The sequence below is a fragment of the Lithobates pipiens genome, unplaced genomic scaffold (assembly GCF_037356315.1).
Source record: "Lithobates pipiens isolate NorthernLeopardFrog02 unplaced genomic scaffold, aLitPip1_a1.2 Scaffold_8, whole genome shotgun sequence".
Classification (NCBI taxonomy): domain Eukaryota; kingdom Metazoa; phylum Chordata; class Amphibia; order Anura; family Ranidae; genus Lithobates; species Lithobates pipiens.
This window is the reverse complement of record NW_027507903.1, coordinates 44,471,802-44,490,100: the sequence shown is the minus strand read 5'-3', so window position 1 is coordinate 44,490,100 and position 18,299 is coordinate 44,471,802. Positions and strand designations below refer to the sequence as shown.

At 43.3% G+C, this 18,299-nt stretch overlaps 1 protein-coding gene across 3 annotated transcripts in view; it reads left to right on the top strand.

The window, feature by feature from the left end:
- Window positions 1-4,208: 4,208 nt before the first annotated feature.
- Window positions 4,209-18,299, top strand: part of ARNT2 (aryl hydrocarbon receptor nuclear translocator 2) — a 178,637-nt gene continuing 164,546 nt past the window's right edge. Inside the window, exons 1-2 of one of the 3 annotated variants that reach the window (XM_077472073.1) lie at window positions 4,209-4,338; window positions 13,472-13,532. In XM_077472073.1, the coding sequence (XP_077328199.1) occupies window positions 13,502-13,532 (31 nt within the window). In that variant the 5' untranslated portion in view covers window positions 4,209-4,338; window positions 13,472-13,501. Of the gene's footprint in view, window positions 4,339-13,471; window positions 13,533-16,315; window positions 16,350-18,299 lie in introns of those variants that run through there. The other 2 variants (XM_077472074.1, XM_077472076.1) reach the window with 2 other exon arrangements.

The window sequence follows — 18,299 nt, the reverse complement described above, 5'->3', positions numbered from 1 at the left end:
AATTTTATAATCAAAGTTTCATTGACCATCAAAGTAAGCAGGAATTTCAGCACTAATTATAAACAAGGCCAAGGATAAATCCAAGGAAAAAAACAAGGTTAAATTGGAGGGCCACCCAAAAAAAAAAAAAAAATGCATTAATAATCTTAAAATGAATAAATAAATAAAAGATAACTTTTTTTCACTTACCTGAAACCGCTGTTGCTAGGCAGTCTTCCTAATCTGCCTCTTCCTATTCCGCAGCACTTCCTCCTCTTTGGCGAGCGGCCCGTTGCCTTCTGGGACGTGTGTGTCCCAAAAAACAATGGGGATATTCACAAAGCGCAGTGCAACTCGCACATGTGCAGTAGGAAACGGGCAATGAAGCCACAAGGCTCCACTGCCTGTTTCCCTTCATTAAAATGGAGGCATCAGCAGGGGCGGCCGACATCGCGGGATCGCTGGACAGGTAAGTGTCCTTATTAAAAGTCAGCAAACTTTACAAAAAAAATGTATTGGCCGGAACGCCCCTTTAACTTACCGACCAGCCAGCAGACAACCAAATGACCTGTCTAACAGTATGCGTTAAAAGTAGGGGTTTAGTCTGCACACATTTGCAAATGCATGCGTGAGGCACAGAGCCTCGTCAAGGCACCCTGGTATCTGTGGTACCTAACACTAACTTGCATGTGCCTCCACTGTGGGAACACTTATAAGTTAGTGTTAGGTACCACAGATACCAGGGTGCCTTGACGAGGCTCTGTGGCTTACGCATGCATTTTCAAATGTGTGCAGACTAAACCCCTGCTTTTAACGCATACTGTTAGACAGGTTATTTGGTTGTCTGCGGGCTGCTGAAAAATTGGGCCTTAGGCACAGGTGCTGGTGCCACGACACTGCAACCTCTCTCACACAACACCCACTTTAACTGCTGCAGATGCCTGTATTACAGAACACCAGTAATAAAGGGTAGCTTCAGGTGTTTACTGTGCTGGAGGCACACAACACCCACTTTAACAGCGCTAGGTTTGTAAGCCACAAAGACACTGTCCCTGCCAATCCTGCTCTTTCCTTGACCGCCGCAACACACTACACAAGGCCACTGCGCTGGTGGCCTTATATAGCGTGGGGCGTGTATTTAACCCCCCCCTGAGCTGTAATTGGCCACAGGCTTCCTGCCTGTGGCCAATTGTGGCTCTCCTCGCTGCCAGCGCTATGATTGGCCAAGCATGCAGGGTCACAGTGCATGCTTGGCCAATCATGAGCCAGCAATGCACTGCGATGGCGCAGTGCATTGTGGGCCATGAATGCCACACGAATATGGTGAGCGGCCCACAGAGTTCTGGCTTTGCCGAATGGGCAAACAGCTGGTATTCGAGTCGAACATGTGAGCTCATCCCTACTTGTCCCCATGTTGATAGGGACAAGGACCTCTTCCAGACAACCATGGGCGTGGTTGTGGGGGGTCTGCGGGCGGGGGGGCTTATCAGCACTTGGACGGGGTCCCCTAGATCCTGACCCCCTCCCCCATGTGAATGAGTATGGGGTACATTGTGCCCCTACCTATTCACCAAAATAAAAGTGTAGGGTTACAAAAATGAGACGGTTGTGGAAAATAATTTATTAAAATAGAAGAATGTCCCGTTATAGCTCCGTGTCTTCTTCCTATGGTCCTTCTTCCTCTGGCCTTCTTCCTCTGCTTCTTCTTCCATCACTTCTTCTTCCTCCGCTTCTTCTTCCTCCGCTTCTTCTTCCTCCGCTTCTTCTTCCATTTCTTCTTCTTCCATCTCTTCTTCTTCCATCTTCCATTTCTTCTTCTTCCATTTCTTCTTCTTCCATTTCTTCTTCTTCCACCGCTTCAATCAGCTTCTCCCCTCTCCACTGAACACACACACAAGAAAGCTGTGAACTGCCGGGAACTGTAGCTGCCGTGCTGCTAGGGGACACAGATCGCTCTGTAAGGAGGGCTCTGCTGCTGCCAGGGACACTGAAGTAAGGAGAGCTTGGTTGCTGGGGGACACAGATCGCTCTGTAAGGAGGGCTCAGCTACTGCTGCCAGGGACACTGATGTAAGGCCGGCTCTGTTGCTTGGGGACACAAATCGCTCTGTAAGGTGGGCTCCGCTGCTGCTGCCGCCAGGGACACTGAAGTAAGGAGAGCTTGGTTGCTTGGGGACACAAATCGCTCTGTAAGGTGGGCTCCGCTGCTGCTGCCGCCAGGGACACTGAAGTAAAGAGGGCTCTGTTGCTTGGTGACACAGATTGCTTTGTAAGGAGAGCTCTGCTGCTGCCAGCTGCTGGGGACTCTGAAGTAAGGAGGGCTCGCTGCTGGGGGACACCAAATTTTTTTTTTTTTGCTGTCACGCCTATAAACACATGCCCCGGCCCCTATTTATAATAAGACTCAGCCTAAAGCCAAAAAAAGTGTCCCTATAATTTTTTTTACAATGTTGGCAACTATGATATACTGAGGTCACATGTTTCCTGGGGAGGATGGGAAGAAACTGAGATCAGAGAAGCAGCCAAATGTGACTCTAAGGAGCAGGCTTGAAGGCTTTGGGGTTCAGAGACCTCAGCACTGGAGAGCAGGAACCTAAACCTGAAGGCCTGAGGGTTCAGAGACCCCAGCGCTGGAGAGCAGGAGCCTAAACCTGAAGGCCTGCGGGCTCAGAGATCCAAGCACTGGAGAGCAGGAACTTAAACTTGAAGGCCTGTGGGCTCAGAGACCCCAACGCTGGAGAGCAGGAACCTAAACCTGAAGGCCTGAGGGTTCAGAGACCCCAGCGCTGGAGAGCAGGAGCCTAAACCTGAAGGCCTGCGGGCTCAGAGATCCAAGCACTGGAGAGCAGGAACTTAAACTTGAAGGCCTGTGGGCTCAGAGACCCCAACGCTGGAGAGCAGGAACCTAAACCTGAAGGCCTGAGGGTTCAGAGACCCCAACGCTGGAGAGCAGGAACCTAAACCTGAAGGCCTGAGGGTTCAGAGACCCCAGCGCTATAGAGCAGGAACCTAAACCTGAAGGCCTGAGGGTTCAGAGACCCCAGCGCTGGAGAGCAGGAACCTAAACCTGAAGGCCTGAGGGTTCAGAGACCCCAGTGCTGGAGAGCAGGAACCTAAACCTGAAAGCTTGAGGGTTCAGAGACCTCAGTGCTGGATGGTTCAATAACACTATTTCCTCTCAAAGAAAACCCTGGGAGAAGTGAACCAGGCATCCCAGCTGGGATGGTTCTATTCACAAGAAGCGGGAAGTAGCTACAAAGAGGGTGGAGTAGACCAGGATGTCATCTGAACTTTCCTGAACTAACCTGGGAGGACCACAGGAGGCAAAGATAGGCAGGTGAGACCTGGGACTTCCAGTATCCATTTACCAAGGTGCTTTTCAGAGGAGCATCGGTCAGTTCATTAAGGGAAAAGGACTTAGCAACCCAAAAATAAATCAGGAGGAAGCAGCTCATATTTCCCACTATCGCCATAAAGGAATAAAAGTTATTTGTTCAACCTTTATCGAATGTGTCTGTTGTGAATCATGCGGGGTGGAAGAACGCAGGCATGTTAGCAGTACTGTATGAACTACCCAGCAGCTCCCAAGGGAGTAGTGAGCTACATTGAGATGCAGCAATTAAGATGGCACCCATAGAAATAAATGTGTTTTGACTTGTAATGCGACTTTCTGTGTTGCCCATCGCAGCGAGTCACATGAGAAGTTGTGCGAACCAGGGCTGAGCCAGCCAAACACAACTCATTGAAGTGAATGGAGAAGGGGAGCAAAGGGAATGTACTGGTGCTGGGATTATGGGGTTAAAACAGGAAGAAGGGGCACCATGTTGGCTCCTCGCTGCCTGTCAAATGCGTTTGAAAAGCGGTCCGAATGCAGATCGCTTTTCAGAGTCTTGGTGGTTTTGACCAAAGTCTATCAGTGCCCATTTTATTTCACATTACAGGTGCCTTCTCACCCCACCAACAATAAAGGCGGGAAAATCATTATCATCTCCCCTCAGTGCGCTGCCTACTGTCAGTTGCTTTTTTTTACCACTAGATGACAGCAGAGCGCAGCCCCCATCCCCTGTAATGACTCCTATTATAGGATTGATGTAGTGGGCGTGTCTCTGTGTGATGTACATCATGTAGGAATCCATCACTCTCCATCCTTCACTCCGCCCACTGCTCAGGGGTTGCTATGGTGACAGTTTCCCCCTCTCATAAAGTAGCCCCTCACTTGTTGCTATGGAAACACCGCAATTCCCCCCCCCCCCCCCCAACTCCCCCTGAAGAGATTCCCGGCTCTCGCGGTACCTCCCCTGCCAGCTCCGGACACCGGCCGCACAAAGGGACCGGACACTGGAGGGGAGGCACTGACACTGTGAGTATACCGACACCGCCACACCTCCCTCCCCCCAGTCCCGACACCACTATGACGCCATTCACTCCTTCCACAGCTCTGTACACAAGGCATGGGGGCGACCCCAGACCCGCATCCCCCTCCATTACCAGATACACTGTTATTATTATCAGAGGAACCCCGACCCAGCCCTCTGTACATCCAATACACCACAATACACAGTCTGGGGTCACGGGGGACTACAAGTCCCAGCATTCACCACAATGCACAGCCTGGGAACAAGGGGGACTACAAGTCCCAGCATTTACCACAATACACAGCCTGGGAACAAGGGGGACTACAAGTCCCAGCATTCACCACAATACACAGCCTGGGAACAAGGGGGACTACAAGTCCCAACATTCACCACAATGCACAGCTGTACATCCAATACACCACAATACACAGTCTGGGGTCACGGGGGACTACAAGTCCCAGCATTCACCACAATGCACAGCCTGGGAACAAGGGGGACTACAAGTCCCAGCATTTACCACAATACACAGCCTGGGAACAAGGGGGACTACAAGTCCCAGCATTCACCACAATACACAGCCTGGGAACAAGGGGGACTACAAGTCCCAGCATTCACCACAATACACAGCCTGGGAACAAGGGGGACTACAAGTCCCAACATTCACCACAATGCACAGCCTGGGGTCAAGGGGGACTACAAGTCCCAGCATTCACCACAATACACAGCCTGGGGTCATGGGGGACTACAAGTACCAGCATTCACTGCAAGCTGTATAGATCAATAAATAATAATACATCATCCTCATCATCATTTCTTATACTCTATATGTCATCATAAATACACCAGTGAGTAATGGAGCAATAAGCAATTATAATAACAAATATATAGTAACCAACAATAAATATATAATGGCAATAAAAATAATAAATATATAGTTATATATATATATAAACAAAAAATAAACAATAAATATATACTAATAGTGACAAAAACTAAATATATAGAAATCCAAAATAAATATAGAATAATAGTAACTAACAATAAATAAATGTAGTAACTAAAAGTAAATATTTAACAATAGTAACAAACAACTCATATATAATAATAATAATAATAAATCTATACTAGCAATAAATAAAACATATATAGTAATAGTAAAAATAAATATATAGTACCCAATAATAAATATATAATAATACTAATAAGTAATGTATAATAGAAATAACTAATAATAAATATAAAATAATAGTAACAAATAATACACGTATAATATCAGTAAGTAATAATAACTGTATAAATAAAAAATAGTGGTGACGCTCTATTCTATCACCAAATCATCAATATGGGCAGTATATTTCTATGTCCCTCCTCTAGCACCAATAATCATAAATGTAAACATACACAGAATAAGAGGTAGAGTGTTGTGTACAGAAAATATAAATAAAAATCTGATACTTATTAAAATAAACGTGCATCGTGACCAAAATATTAAACAAATAATGGCATGAGTATGCTGTAAACAATAATACTTCTATAAGCATCCATAAAGTGCAGCGTGACCCAATAATAAAGTGTATCAACTAATATCATGCAAAAAGTGCATATAGCAATGCACTATACGCCCAATTTGTGTAAATAAGCAAACACTGCAAAAGCAGCCAAAAAAAAACAAAAATAAAAATCAATCCAAATATATACAGGTGAATATCAGTCCACATTCCAATATTAAAATCTTAAAATATAAATAAGTGTTCAGTTCATAAACGGTGCAAGGCAAACTTCTTGAGTGAAAGTGCTTCACTGTGCAAAATGTGCAATCTCTGAAGAGTGACAACATCCAGGTGTTTTATCACTCCGTGAACACACACGCTAGTAGGCAATGGCCCCTTACCTTGCGGAAAGGAGATAACCGCACTGGATCTTTTCAGGCTCTTCTCCCCAAATTCATAAATATTACTTCTCCTTTAATGTCTAGCTCAGGGGTGTCCAAACTTTTTTCAAAGAGGGCCAGATTTGATGAAGTGAACATGCTCGAGGGCCGACCATTTTGTCTGACATTCTTTAAACCATTAAAAGTGTGTTCATCCGAGCACCAATACACGGCCCAACAAGAATTCTCTTGCCTTTGTGCTGTGTGTGGTGAACAGATGAGCTCGGGTGTGTTATTTTGATATACTGTATTTAATCGGCTTATACCACACACCTTAAAGTGGTTGTATACTCAAATTTTTTACTTTTACCTACAGGAAAGCCTATAATAAGGCTTACCTGTAGGTAAAAAAAAAATATCTCCTAAACCGTATTCCCCTCGGTATGCGCCGCTGACTGCAGCGGCGCATGCGCACAAGGGGATTCTCGGCCTGAAAATCCGGCAGTGGCCGGCCGGAATGAAATCTCCCGCGCGCATGCGCGGGAGTGACGATATCGCGGCTCCGGCCACTCACAGCGCCGGAGCCGCGATACCCGGAAGAAACGCAGAGGGAGCATGTCAGCTCCCTCGGCGTGGATCGGGCCAGATGTCGGGGCCTCGTTCTAAGGTAAGTATTTCATAATGAGCTAGTATGCGGTGCATACTAGCTCATTATGCCTTTTGCTTTGCAGGTTTAAAAAAAAAAATAATAATTTGCGGGTTTACTACCGCTTTAACTTTAAAAAGGAAGTCTCAGGAAAAAAATAAAAATCTTACATTTTAAATAAAGACGTGAAGCAAAATAAGGGTCAGTGCCCATCTGCAGCAACCAGCATATTGCCATGAATGCAGCCCACACATTGAATTGATTTTTATTTTTGTTTTTTTTGGCTGCTTTTGCAGTGTGTTTGCTTATTTGCACAAATTGGGCGTATAGTGCATTGCTATATGCACTTTTTGCACGATATTAGTTGATACACTTTTTTATTGGGTCACTTTGCACTTTATGAATGCTTATAGAAGTATTATTGTTTACAGCATACTCATGCCATTATTTGTTTAATATTTTGGTCACAAAGCACGTTTAATAAGTATAAGATTTTTATTTATATTTTCTGTACATAACACTCTACCTCCTATTCTGTGTATGTTTTTTTTTTTTTTTAAAACAACGAGTTTATTGGTATACAAGCCAGTAGACAGGAAAAAAGAAGGAAAACTATTCTGTGTATGTTTACATGTATGATTATTGGTGCTAGAGGAGGGACATAGAAATATACTGGCCATATTGATGATTTGGTGATGGAATAGAGCGACACCACTATTTTTTATTTATATTTACAGTGGATACGATTTGATCCATTTCAGTGTATGCAGCAGTTCTTATATCAATTTGTTGTTTACATGGTAGCGCAGGAATACCCTTTTACTAAATAAATGTATAGTAGTAATAACAAATAATATATAATATCAATAAATAATAATACATTTATAGTAATAGTAAACACTAATACATATATATAGTAACTGATAATAAATATATACTACATTAACAAATAATAAATGTATAATCGCAATAACTAATAAAAATTATATAATAATAGTAACAAATAATAAAGATATAATAGCAATAAATATATAGTAATGGGAACAAATAATAAATGTATTATAGCAATAGTAACACATAAAAAATATATATTAATAGTAACAATAAATATATAGAAACCAGTAATAAATATACAATAATAGCAAAAAATGATAAATATATATCAGAGGCCTCCAAACTTTCTAAACAAAGGGCCAGTTTACTGTCCTTCATATTTTTTTTTGGGGGGGGGGATAATGCCCCAAGGGCCAGATAAAAGCAAGCAGAGGACTGAATCCCCCCCCCCCCCCTTTTATACCGCTGTTTGGAGACCACTGCTATATAGCAACCAATAATACATATATTATAATAATAACAAATAATAAATGGCCTCAGTAACAATTAAAAAATATATAAAATCAGTAACATGTAGTATATAAAGGCATATCTCACTTTTAAGTACACAATGGGGTTTATTTACTAAAGCTGGAAAGTGCAAAATCAGACTCACTTCTGCATAGAAACCAATGAGCTTCTAACCCCAGCTTGTTCAATTAACCTTTGGTAATAAAACCTGGAAGCTCATTGGTTTCTATACAGAAATGAGCCTGATTTTGCACTTTCCAGCTTTAGTAAATAAACCCCATTGTGTACTTAAACGTGGGGTATGCCTGTATAATAATAATAGTAAATATACAGCAGTACATGGGATCTATTTATAACAATTCCCATTCTCCATGCCATGTGTACATTCATACATCCCTTGCCTTACACAACCTGTGGCTTGCCAGCTGGTCATGAACTACAAGTCCCAGCATTCACTGGTGTGTATGTAAGGTGCTAAACAACAATACATATTGATCTAATTTCTTTAATATGTAATTATACATACTGCTGTGAATGTAGTGACAATAACCAATAAATTATATATAGTAACAGCAACAAACAGTAAATGTAATAGCTATATACAGACAGCAGTATATGAAGATATATAACAGTGTGAAGCACTGTAAGATATACATATTTATAAGGTTGGTGTGTATATAGTGTAATAAATAATGATATATAGTTATAATAACAAACCCTATTTTCCAAGCCGTGTCTGCATTTATAACCAACAGTGTCTGCTTTACACATCTCATGGCTTGTCAGGCAATGGGGAACTACAAATCTCAGCATTCACCGGAAGCTGGTTGGTTGGTGTGTATGTAAGAAGGACTTAGGCTGCCCATACATTACACTATTTTCTTGTGCAATTTTCCTTTAGATTTACCAAAACCATATAATATGGGGTCAGACCTAAACACTTCCAATTTGTATGTAATCAGGCAGGCCCGTACATTACATAGGTGAAGGTAAATCTAAAGCAAATTGAATAAGAAAATTGTATAATGTAAGGCCAGCCTTAGAAGGAGAAAATTGGACATTTATTTGGAAACTGAAACCAAAAGTCATGGAAGGATCCCACAATGCCCACACATGTGCCTTTTGTTGACATGGCAAAAGATGGACATGGGAGGTGATGCTCTTTTTTTACATAGTAACATAATGATGTAGTCCAGGGAGGTCTCCAAACCCTCTAAACAATGGGCCAGTTTACTGTACTTCAGACTTTAGGAGAGCAAAAAATGCCCTTTCTTTGGTGTCATTGGGAGGAATAAATTCCCCATCATTGGTGTCAGCGGGAGGAATAGTGTCCTATTGTTGGTGTCAGTGGGAGAAATAATTTTCCATTGATGGTGTCAGTGGGAGGAATAGTGTCAAGTCTGCCAGTAGGAGTAGAAAATGCTCTGGGTCAGTGGGAGTAAACAGTGCCTCATCATTGGTATCAGTGGGAGGAATGGTGTCCCATCATTGGTATTAGTAGCAGGAATTATGCCCCATTGTTGGTGTCAGTGAGCACAATAGTGCCCCATTGTTGGTTATAGTAAGAAGAATAGTATCCTATTGTTGGTGTCAGTGGGAGGTATATTACCCCATATTAGGGAAATGAGGAGGAATAGTGTTGTTGGTGTTAGTAACAGGAATTATGCCCCATTTTTGGTGTCAGTTGAAGGAATACAGCCTCATCGTTTGTGCCACTGGAAGGAATAATGCCCCTATTTCGTTACATATGGTGACCCATCACATTTGGCTACCTGCTGGACTGCGCTTGAGCAGAATTTTGTGGCCACACCCCTGAGTCCAGGTTCAAGCCCCACCATTCAAGTGGACATAGAATTCGATTATAATTATGCTGAGCGAAGCGAGGCCATGCCTGAAGTATGGCGAGCGAAGCCATGCCTGAAGTATGGCGAGCGAAGCGAGCCCACGGGGGGCCCTGTGGCAAAGTGGTGTCTTACAAGTGTTGGAACACATATGGCGGCGTTGCGCATGCACACTCCAGCGGGTAGCAAAATGTGATGGGTAGGCGAATGTTACGTGACACCCCATCTTAGTTGTCAGTGGCAGGAATTATGCCCCATTGCTGGTGTCAGTGGATTGAGTTATGCGCCATTGTTGGTGTCAGTGGATTGAAACGTTCCCCATTGTTTGTGTCGGTGGATTACATAGTGCCCCATTGTTGGTATCAATGGATTGAATAGTGGCCCATTGTTGGTATCAGTGGATTGAATAGTGGCCCATTGTTGGTATCAGTGGATTGAATAGTGGCCCATTGTTGGTATCAGTGGATTGAATAGTGGCCCATTGTTGGTGTCAGTGGATTGAATAGTGCCCCATTGTTGGTGTCAGTGGAGTGAATAGTGTCCCAAGGGCTGGACAAAGGCAAACAAAGGGCTGCAGTTTGGAGACCACTGATGTAGACTAGACAAGTTGCATTTAAAAACTGATTGGCTGCGCTCTAATTGACACAACGTTTTTAGTTTCAAACACTTTGTATTATTCCCCCAACATGTTTTTCAGATCTGGGGGGAACATTACAATGTCAGTGTATACTAGTTGGTGCAGTTTGGGCACAGTCCCTGTAGTTTTCAGATTTGACCACTCAACCCAAATTAGTTTCTGGGGTTATAATGGTCGTCTGTTCATAGTAAGTGACCACTTTTCTGTCAGCACAACCATAGTGGACTGTATAGGGATGTATAAAGGATGTTGTCTGGGGAGTGGCATCCTGCTGTCTTGGAGTGTGAGAACAGCTTAAGGGCCGGTTCACACTGCAGGCGCGGCGAGGCGTCTCCGACTTGCCTCGCCGCGACCTGCGGTGACCTCAGCGGCGACTTGCAGATGACTTCTGTATAGAAGTCAATGCAAGTCGCCCCCGAAGTCGCCCAGAAGTAGTACAGGAACCTTTTTTCTGAGTCGGAGCGACTCGAGTCGCTCCTCTCAGAACGGTTCCATTGTACAGAACGGGGGCGACTTGCGGGAGCGAGGCGAGGCGAGTCGTGTCGCCTCGCATCGCCCGCTGTGTGAACCGGCCCTAATAATTGTTACCACTAGAACATAACATGTACATGTAACATAATTCAGGTTATTGGAGGCGGACCTTTCATTCATCCTCCTGTCCTCCATTCATAGCGCGTCTTTCATTCATGGAAGCCATAGTACAGCTTATATGAATGTGGGAGGGGACAGGCATAGTACTCTTGGCAGTCCAAATGACAAGTCCTTTGGCTCCTATTAAACCCAGCAGCACTGGAAGATTGATTGTAGCTTTGGCCCCCCAGGAAGTCAGAAAACAGAGCATTTCAACTAAAAACACAGCCAGCAGCACAAGAGACACTTCTCATCAGTTTTAAGTGCAGTCCCTTGTGCTGATCTTTTTTATTTTATTTTGGATACAGTAAGGTATGGTATAACCCTCTGGTAGTGTGTCCCATTACTTCCTCTCCCATAACCATAACTGGAAGTGAGAGGAAATCCCTCCAAAATGAGGAAAATCCCTTTTTGGTACCATAATTAGTGTCCCGATTGAGAGATTTCTCCTCTATTCCTGTTCTTGGGATTTTCTTTTAATTTGGTGAGAACCAGAACAAATAGAGAATGGGGACACAGACCCTAATAAAAGCATGACAGGTGTTCCAAACCCTCTCCACTCTATAGCTAAAGCAAAAAATAAATAAAAGTGAGCAGGTGGCTGTTCATGCATAACTCCGCTTTTAGCGTCGGGCCGATCTCTGTGTGCTGGCAGTGCTCCGGCGCATTCACAGGAACAACGTCATTGGGCACCGGCCAATGAAGATGGCTGAAGACTGGCACACAGAAGAAGATGGGACCATTGGAAAGGTGAGTATTAACCCCTTTAGTTCCGCTTCAAATAAAAATAAAAAAACAGTTATTTATAAACCTAGTTAATATTTGGATACTGATTGAAATTTATTACAATATTAGGTATTCTGGCAGCAAGATCCTGCTTAAAAAATGCTCTGTACACGGTATCCATACAAAGTTTGAGCAACCTTTACAGGTTCCTAGCAGAGAAGCTACCTAGAGTCCTCCATTGCTAGGATACAGGCAACTACTCAAGGAGTTTGGCTAGCATCTTCTGATGCTAGGGTGCCGGAAACTTCAAAGAACTTGCCTACCATCCTCAGTTGCCAGGACACCACAGATGGCTTCACAAGAAACTTGCCTGACATCCTTCGTTGCTAGGGCACAGGCAGCTTCCCAAGGAACCTGTCTAGCATTTTTTGTTTCTAAGGTCCAGGCAGCTTCTCAAGGAACTTACCATCCTCAGTTGTTAGGATGCAGGTGGCTTTGCAAGAAACTTGCCTGGTATCCTTCATCGCTAGGGTGCAGGAAGCTTCCTAAGGAACCTGCCTAGCATATTTTATTGCTGGGCTGTAGGCAGCTTCTCAAGGAAATTACCTAGCATCCTCAGTTGCTAGGAGGCAGGTGGCATCACAAGAAACTTGCCTGACATCCTCCATATCTAGGACACAGGCAACTTGCCTAGCATTCTCCATTGCTAGAACGCAAGCAACTTTTCATGTAATTTTACAGCATTCTCCATTGCTAGGATGCAGGCGATTTCTCAAGGATGCATTCAGCTTTTTAAGGAACCCACCTTGTCTCCTACTGTTGCTAAGATGCAGGCGGCTTCTGAAGAAACCCGCCTCGTGTCCTTCTGTGGCTAAGATGCATGTACACTGTGCACAGGTAAACATTAGCACAAATGCATACAGCATAAAATACAGTGCGTACTCAGGACATCAGTTGCAATTTTTTCAGGTTTTTATTTTTATTTTATAGAACTGAATGCAGCAAGAATACTGCAACAAGAATACAGATCTTTACACAGCTATGTGCATGGGCTCAAAGAAAACAATAAACCTGGGTTCAGCCCTGCATAAAGAAAATTTTACTAATAAAAATACAGTTTTTCACAGCTGTGTGCATGAGCCCTTATCTGTAAAGTACATACAGTACACACTGTTATTATCATCAAAATGGATCTGATCATCTTCATCTGCCCAATTATCGGAGTGTGAAGTATCTGCATGCATATGACTTCCTTTATATCTTCACAATGAAGAATACAGCCTGCTGACCTCTGCCGTGTCCTCTGCGCCTTTCTAATCGAATCTGTAATGACTGCATTCTGCTAGAGAAGTCCTGCACTGCTTTAGTGACCAGTTCCCAGCTACTCATGTGGAACTCTCTGTTCCGCTACGTCTTGATGTTTATGTTTGTTAATTATTTCTAGGTGAATTCTGTGCCGCTCTGACTTAGAACAATGGCAACGCCAGCAGCAGTCAACCCCAGTGGTGAGTACATATAACATTTCCTTCAAAGCTATCATTTACATAAATGTTGTTTTTTAACAGCCCTGAGATGTTGACAATGTAATGGTGAGCCTTCGTCATCACACTTGTGATAGTTTACTAGATCTTGTGGTTTGGTAGACTGTGGGTGGTAGAGATTCTTGCAGTGAAGGGTGTTTACCGGAGCCGAGCAATGCTGGGATTTAGTAAATGAATGCTTTTTCAGGGATGTAGCATTTCCTATGATTCTATGGTGTGACCATAACAAACCACCTCAATACAGGTCATGTAGATCAAATTTTCTTGTAAAGTTCACAGAGAAAAAAACTTGACAGGCTTTAAACCTTTTTTTTTTTTATAAGTTTGGATAGAATTGAAAAAGGAAAGCGAACCCTCCATTGAATGCGTTTTTTTTTTTTTTTGCTGTGTTCCCAATGCGGAGATTCATCACTGTGCTTATTTTGATGACTACAATAAAAGGTCAGGGGAAATCTTCCAATGGGTGCACATGTTGCGGTGATAACTGTCTAAATTTGGCCATAGATGATTCAACTTTTTTTTTTTTGCCGTTTAGTCAGCACAGGGCACACAGGAGTTTAATCACTCAGCGTAACCTGCATTCACAGAACACCTCTTAGTGGATGCAAAGCAACCTCTCTTGATGTCACTTGCATGCCTCTCTACCTAATCCAATCAAGGAATGCTTTTATTTATTTATAAAATGTAAAATGTTCTCTGAATGGGTCCCATACTGAGAGAACAACCTCCTATGTTCACAATTCAGCAGGGAGTCTACTCGGCTCGGGACCCAGAAGCTAACGATGATCACTGTATTAGTGATGCTACAGGGATCTCCAGCTTCCCTGGGGATCCCACACTTATGACAAATACATATTTACATTGGTAAAATCTGGACCAATGTAACTGTTTAAAAACTGCCGTAGCTGGTATTCAGCTTTATGTAGGTAGGTGAACTCTTTTAACAACCAAAGGATTTGTTGTTCTATTTAGGCTACCTAAGAAACTTGGTATCTCTGTCAGATGGTACAGCCAGGTCTTGCTCCTGTCTGTTAACTAAACTGGTGTTAGCCCTTGTACACACGGTCGGAGAATCCGTCGGAATGTGTCCTATCAGACCGTGTCGTCGGATAATCCGACTGTGTGTGGTATGCATCGGACTGATTCCGTCAGAATATCCGTCGGACCCAATTTTCCAACTTGTTGGAAATATTTTCCGACCAACTGGTTCGATAGGACATACTCCGATCATGTGTAGAGAATTTTGATCGGACCAAGTGCCACGCATGCTCAGATCAAATTCCTACATCAAAGCTATTGGCTACTAGCCTGAACGTAGTCCCATCGTAACGAAATTACGTCATCACGTTCTGAATGATCTGATTTTTTGACAACTTAGTCCGACCGTGTGTATGCAACAGTTTCGGACAAGATCCAACGGGCAAAATCCGACGGACAAGATCCGACGGATTTGGTTGTCGAAATCTCCGACCGTGTGTACAGGGGCTTAGGCCTTATCCACACAGACTTGAGCTTGTATACAAACTTTTAGTTCCAACAACTTTGTTAACCACCTCCTGCCCCCACGCTATAGCAGAAAGTAGGCTACAGCGTAGGCTCACATTTCTGGGAGGTTGTCTATGGACGTCATCCTGTGATCACGCTTCCCATGTGCCCCCTGCGGCATACATAAGCACGGATCTGTGATCATTGTGTGCTTTGGACACAGTTGATCACAGATCGGGGTAAAGAGCCAATCACAGCTGATTGCAATGTAAACAGGATTTTCCGGTTATCGGCAGTCTTCTCCTCACTCTGGCAGCACGTGAGAGAAGAGCTGATAACCAGAAAATCCTCAACATCTACGTTGATAATCAGGGCACTGATCATCAATCTCCTAATGATCAGTGCAGCCTCAACAGTGCCCACCAGTGCTGCCAATCTGTGCCCATCAGTGATGCCTGTCAGTGCCCATCAGTGATGCCTATTAGTGCTGCCTATCAGGGCCCATCAGGACCGCCTAGCACATATTAGTGCAGCCTCATCAGTGTATCCTGAAAACAACAGAGAGTTGAGAAGCGAACACCCAACAAATAGTTGTAAAAGAGAACCAGTTGCGGTATCATTGTTATAAAAAAACTGGTTGCATACCAGCAATGGCTCACTCAGAAAATTTGAAGCAAAGGATTAGACAAGGCTAGATCATACAGGCAGGTGGATCAATCCCTTCATGTCCAAACCCGATTTAAATGGCATCTCAGACACTGAGTAAGGATCAAAATGGTCCTATGGATCCCCCTGCACGTGGGTATATAGCCAAGAGGTGAATAAGCGCTTGCCTAATTCCCACACAATTGAAGACTGGACTGGTGTGATCATGAACTAGCATAGCACTCCTCTTGGTGAACATGGGAATGAACGATCGTCCTGCTCACTAATTTATCAAATACTGGCCCTGCTGCATTGCATGGTGAATGGCCATCAGCAGTTCAAGTTCATCCTGCCTGTGTGGAATAGCCCTGTCTCACCCTTTGCTCCAAATTTGCTGAGTGAGCCATTGCTGGTATGCATGTGTATGAGTCTGGGCCCTGTTGTGTGTTTTATATAGAGTGACAACGTTTTCCACTTTGATTTTAATATTGGTGTTTGGAGGATGTATGTATTGTATTTCAATAATGTTTTTTCTAATCAATGATACTGCGGCTGGTTCTCTTTTATAACTACTTGTTGGGTGTTCACTCCATGACTCTCTGTTGTTTTCAGGATATACATGTCCAGTTGTTGAGGTACCCCACCATATTGGTGAGTCGGTGATTTGAGTGCTGGAGGCGGGATTATTTAAAGTTTAACAATTTAGGGGAATGGTGTGCTCATTCCACCAGTGTAAAACGAATAATATGACAATAGATATATCATATATAACATAAATAATGCGTGAACAAATAAAAAGTGATAAGTAATGAATAATTAGATGTAATTGTCCCACATAATAATAATATAATAATAAATTGGAATCCTCCTTTAAACGTTATGCTTTGTTAAGTGCCTCCTCACGGTGAACTTCAATGATAAATACCACCACCTCCACCACCAGGTGAATTGCCCGCTCACCTTAGGAAGCCACCCCACTGGGTCTAATCACTCCTTTTAGCTGGTATATCTTGTTCCTGACTGGGAAAACACCACTGCGTCTTGGTCTTTTTAATTCTACTCCAATGAAATGGACAGACTATTTCTCTGGAGTGGTTCAGAGTAAAAAGAAAGCTGGTGGTACTGCCACAAAAGTCCTTATTCGGGTTCCTCCTGTTACTGTGTTCTGTCCCTGTATGTGGTCTGTGTATCAGAGGGGGGGACAACACAGAAGCAAAATTTGTAATATCTGTGCTTGGAGAAACACTGTCACTTGGTGAAAAAATGCAACATGATACATTTTTTGTGTTTTTGTTTTTACGCCCTCCTAAAAATATAAACTAAATACCTGCAAAGTAGAGGATTGCACTGCAGCCAGTTCCTCTGGTCTTCATTATTTTGCAGAGCAGATGCAGAGCCTTTTTACATCTGATTCACTTCTGTGTGTGTTGAATGGCTGGTCCCCCACTGCAGGCCTTGATTCCTTCCAACACATGTGCAATGCGCTTCTGCTGATCCCCGCTGAGCGGGCGGATGACAGGTCTGTCTCCGCTCACTGTGCAGAGACGGACCTGTCAGAGTCCCGCTGTCCTCTATAGGGAGATCAGATGAAAATAGACCACTTGTCCGTTTTCATCCGATCCGCCAGACGGATGGAAAATAGGGTCACCATCCATCTGGATTTCATGGACAGGATCAGATTGGATAGCAGCGTGTGTCAGCAGACATGTCACCGCTTACATCCGCCGCACCATAAGAGAGAATGGAGTGTCCGATCAGGTACGCCTGAAAAACTGACAAGCGGACCTGATCGGAAAGCCCGTGTGAAGGACACAGTAGTCAGGATACAGTAGTCACATAGGGGGTCAGAAGACGGTACCACAGCATGCATTAGGGGACACAGGCATCCCAAACTCCCAGGAGTGTTGAATGTGAAGATTGTGGCCGTAGTTCTTGAACAGAGCAAAGACTGATAAAACTTGCACCGGGTATGGAGAGTATAAAACCTTTTCTTTTGAATATGGTGCTGTGTTACATTTATTTAACTGCACATACTACTCTTCTACAAGCTAAAGCCTTTGTGAGCAAGCCTTTAAAGATGATGTAAACCATAATAAAATTACATTTAGTTTGCTAAAGCACCGTGTATAAACAGCTGCCATTTTGTTTTATATAAATTACCTGTTTTTGTGTTTTTGTCATCTCAGTGCTTCTGATCCCTTCCAGCCTCTTTGCAGCCACTTCTTTACGTTCATGTGCTCCAGTGATGGCTGCATGGCTTTTCTCAGGGTAGTTTTCTCATTTTCTTTTTTTTTTTTTTTTTCCAAACAAATTTTATTGAAAATATAATAGTGCAAAATTACAAATATTCTTTTCCATCATACAAACATTCAAAAATCATGGAACAGTCAGTACATATCAGCGACCAAACCAGTGTATCAAGGATTAGGTAATGACAAAACGTCGCAAGTGTAAATGGAACAGTGCACACATGGTGTCTCGTTGCTCTATCAGGCAGAGAAGAGAATAAAACCTGAACTTTAAAGTGTCTGTTTATGAAGCTCAAAGTTGTTAAGTATTCTCCTGATCTGGCTCTTGGAACTGCTGTTGAAAAGGGAGTCC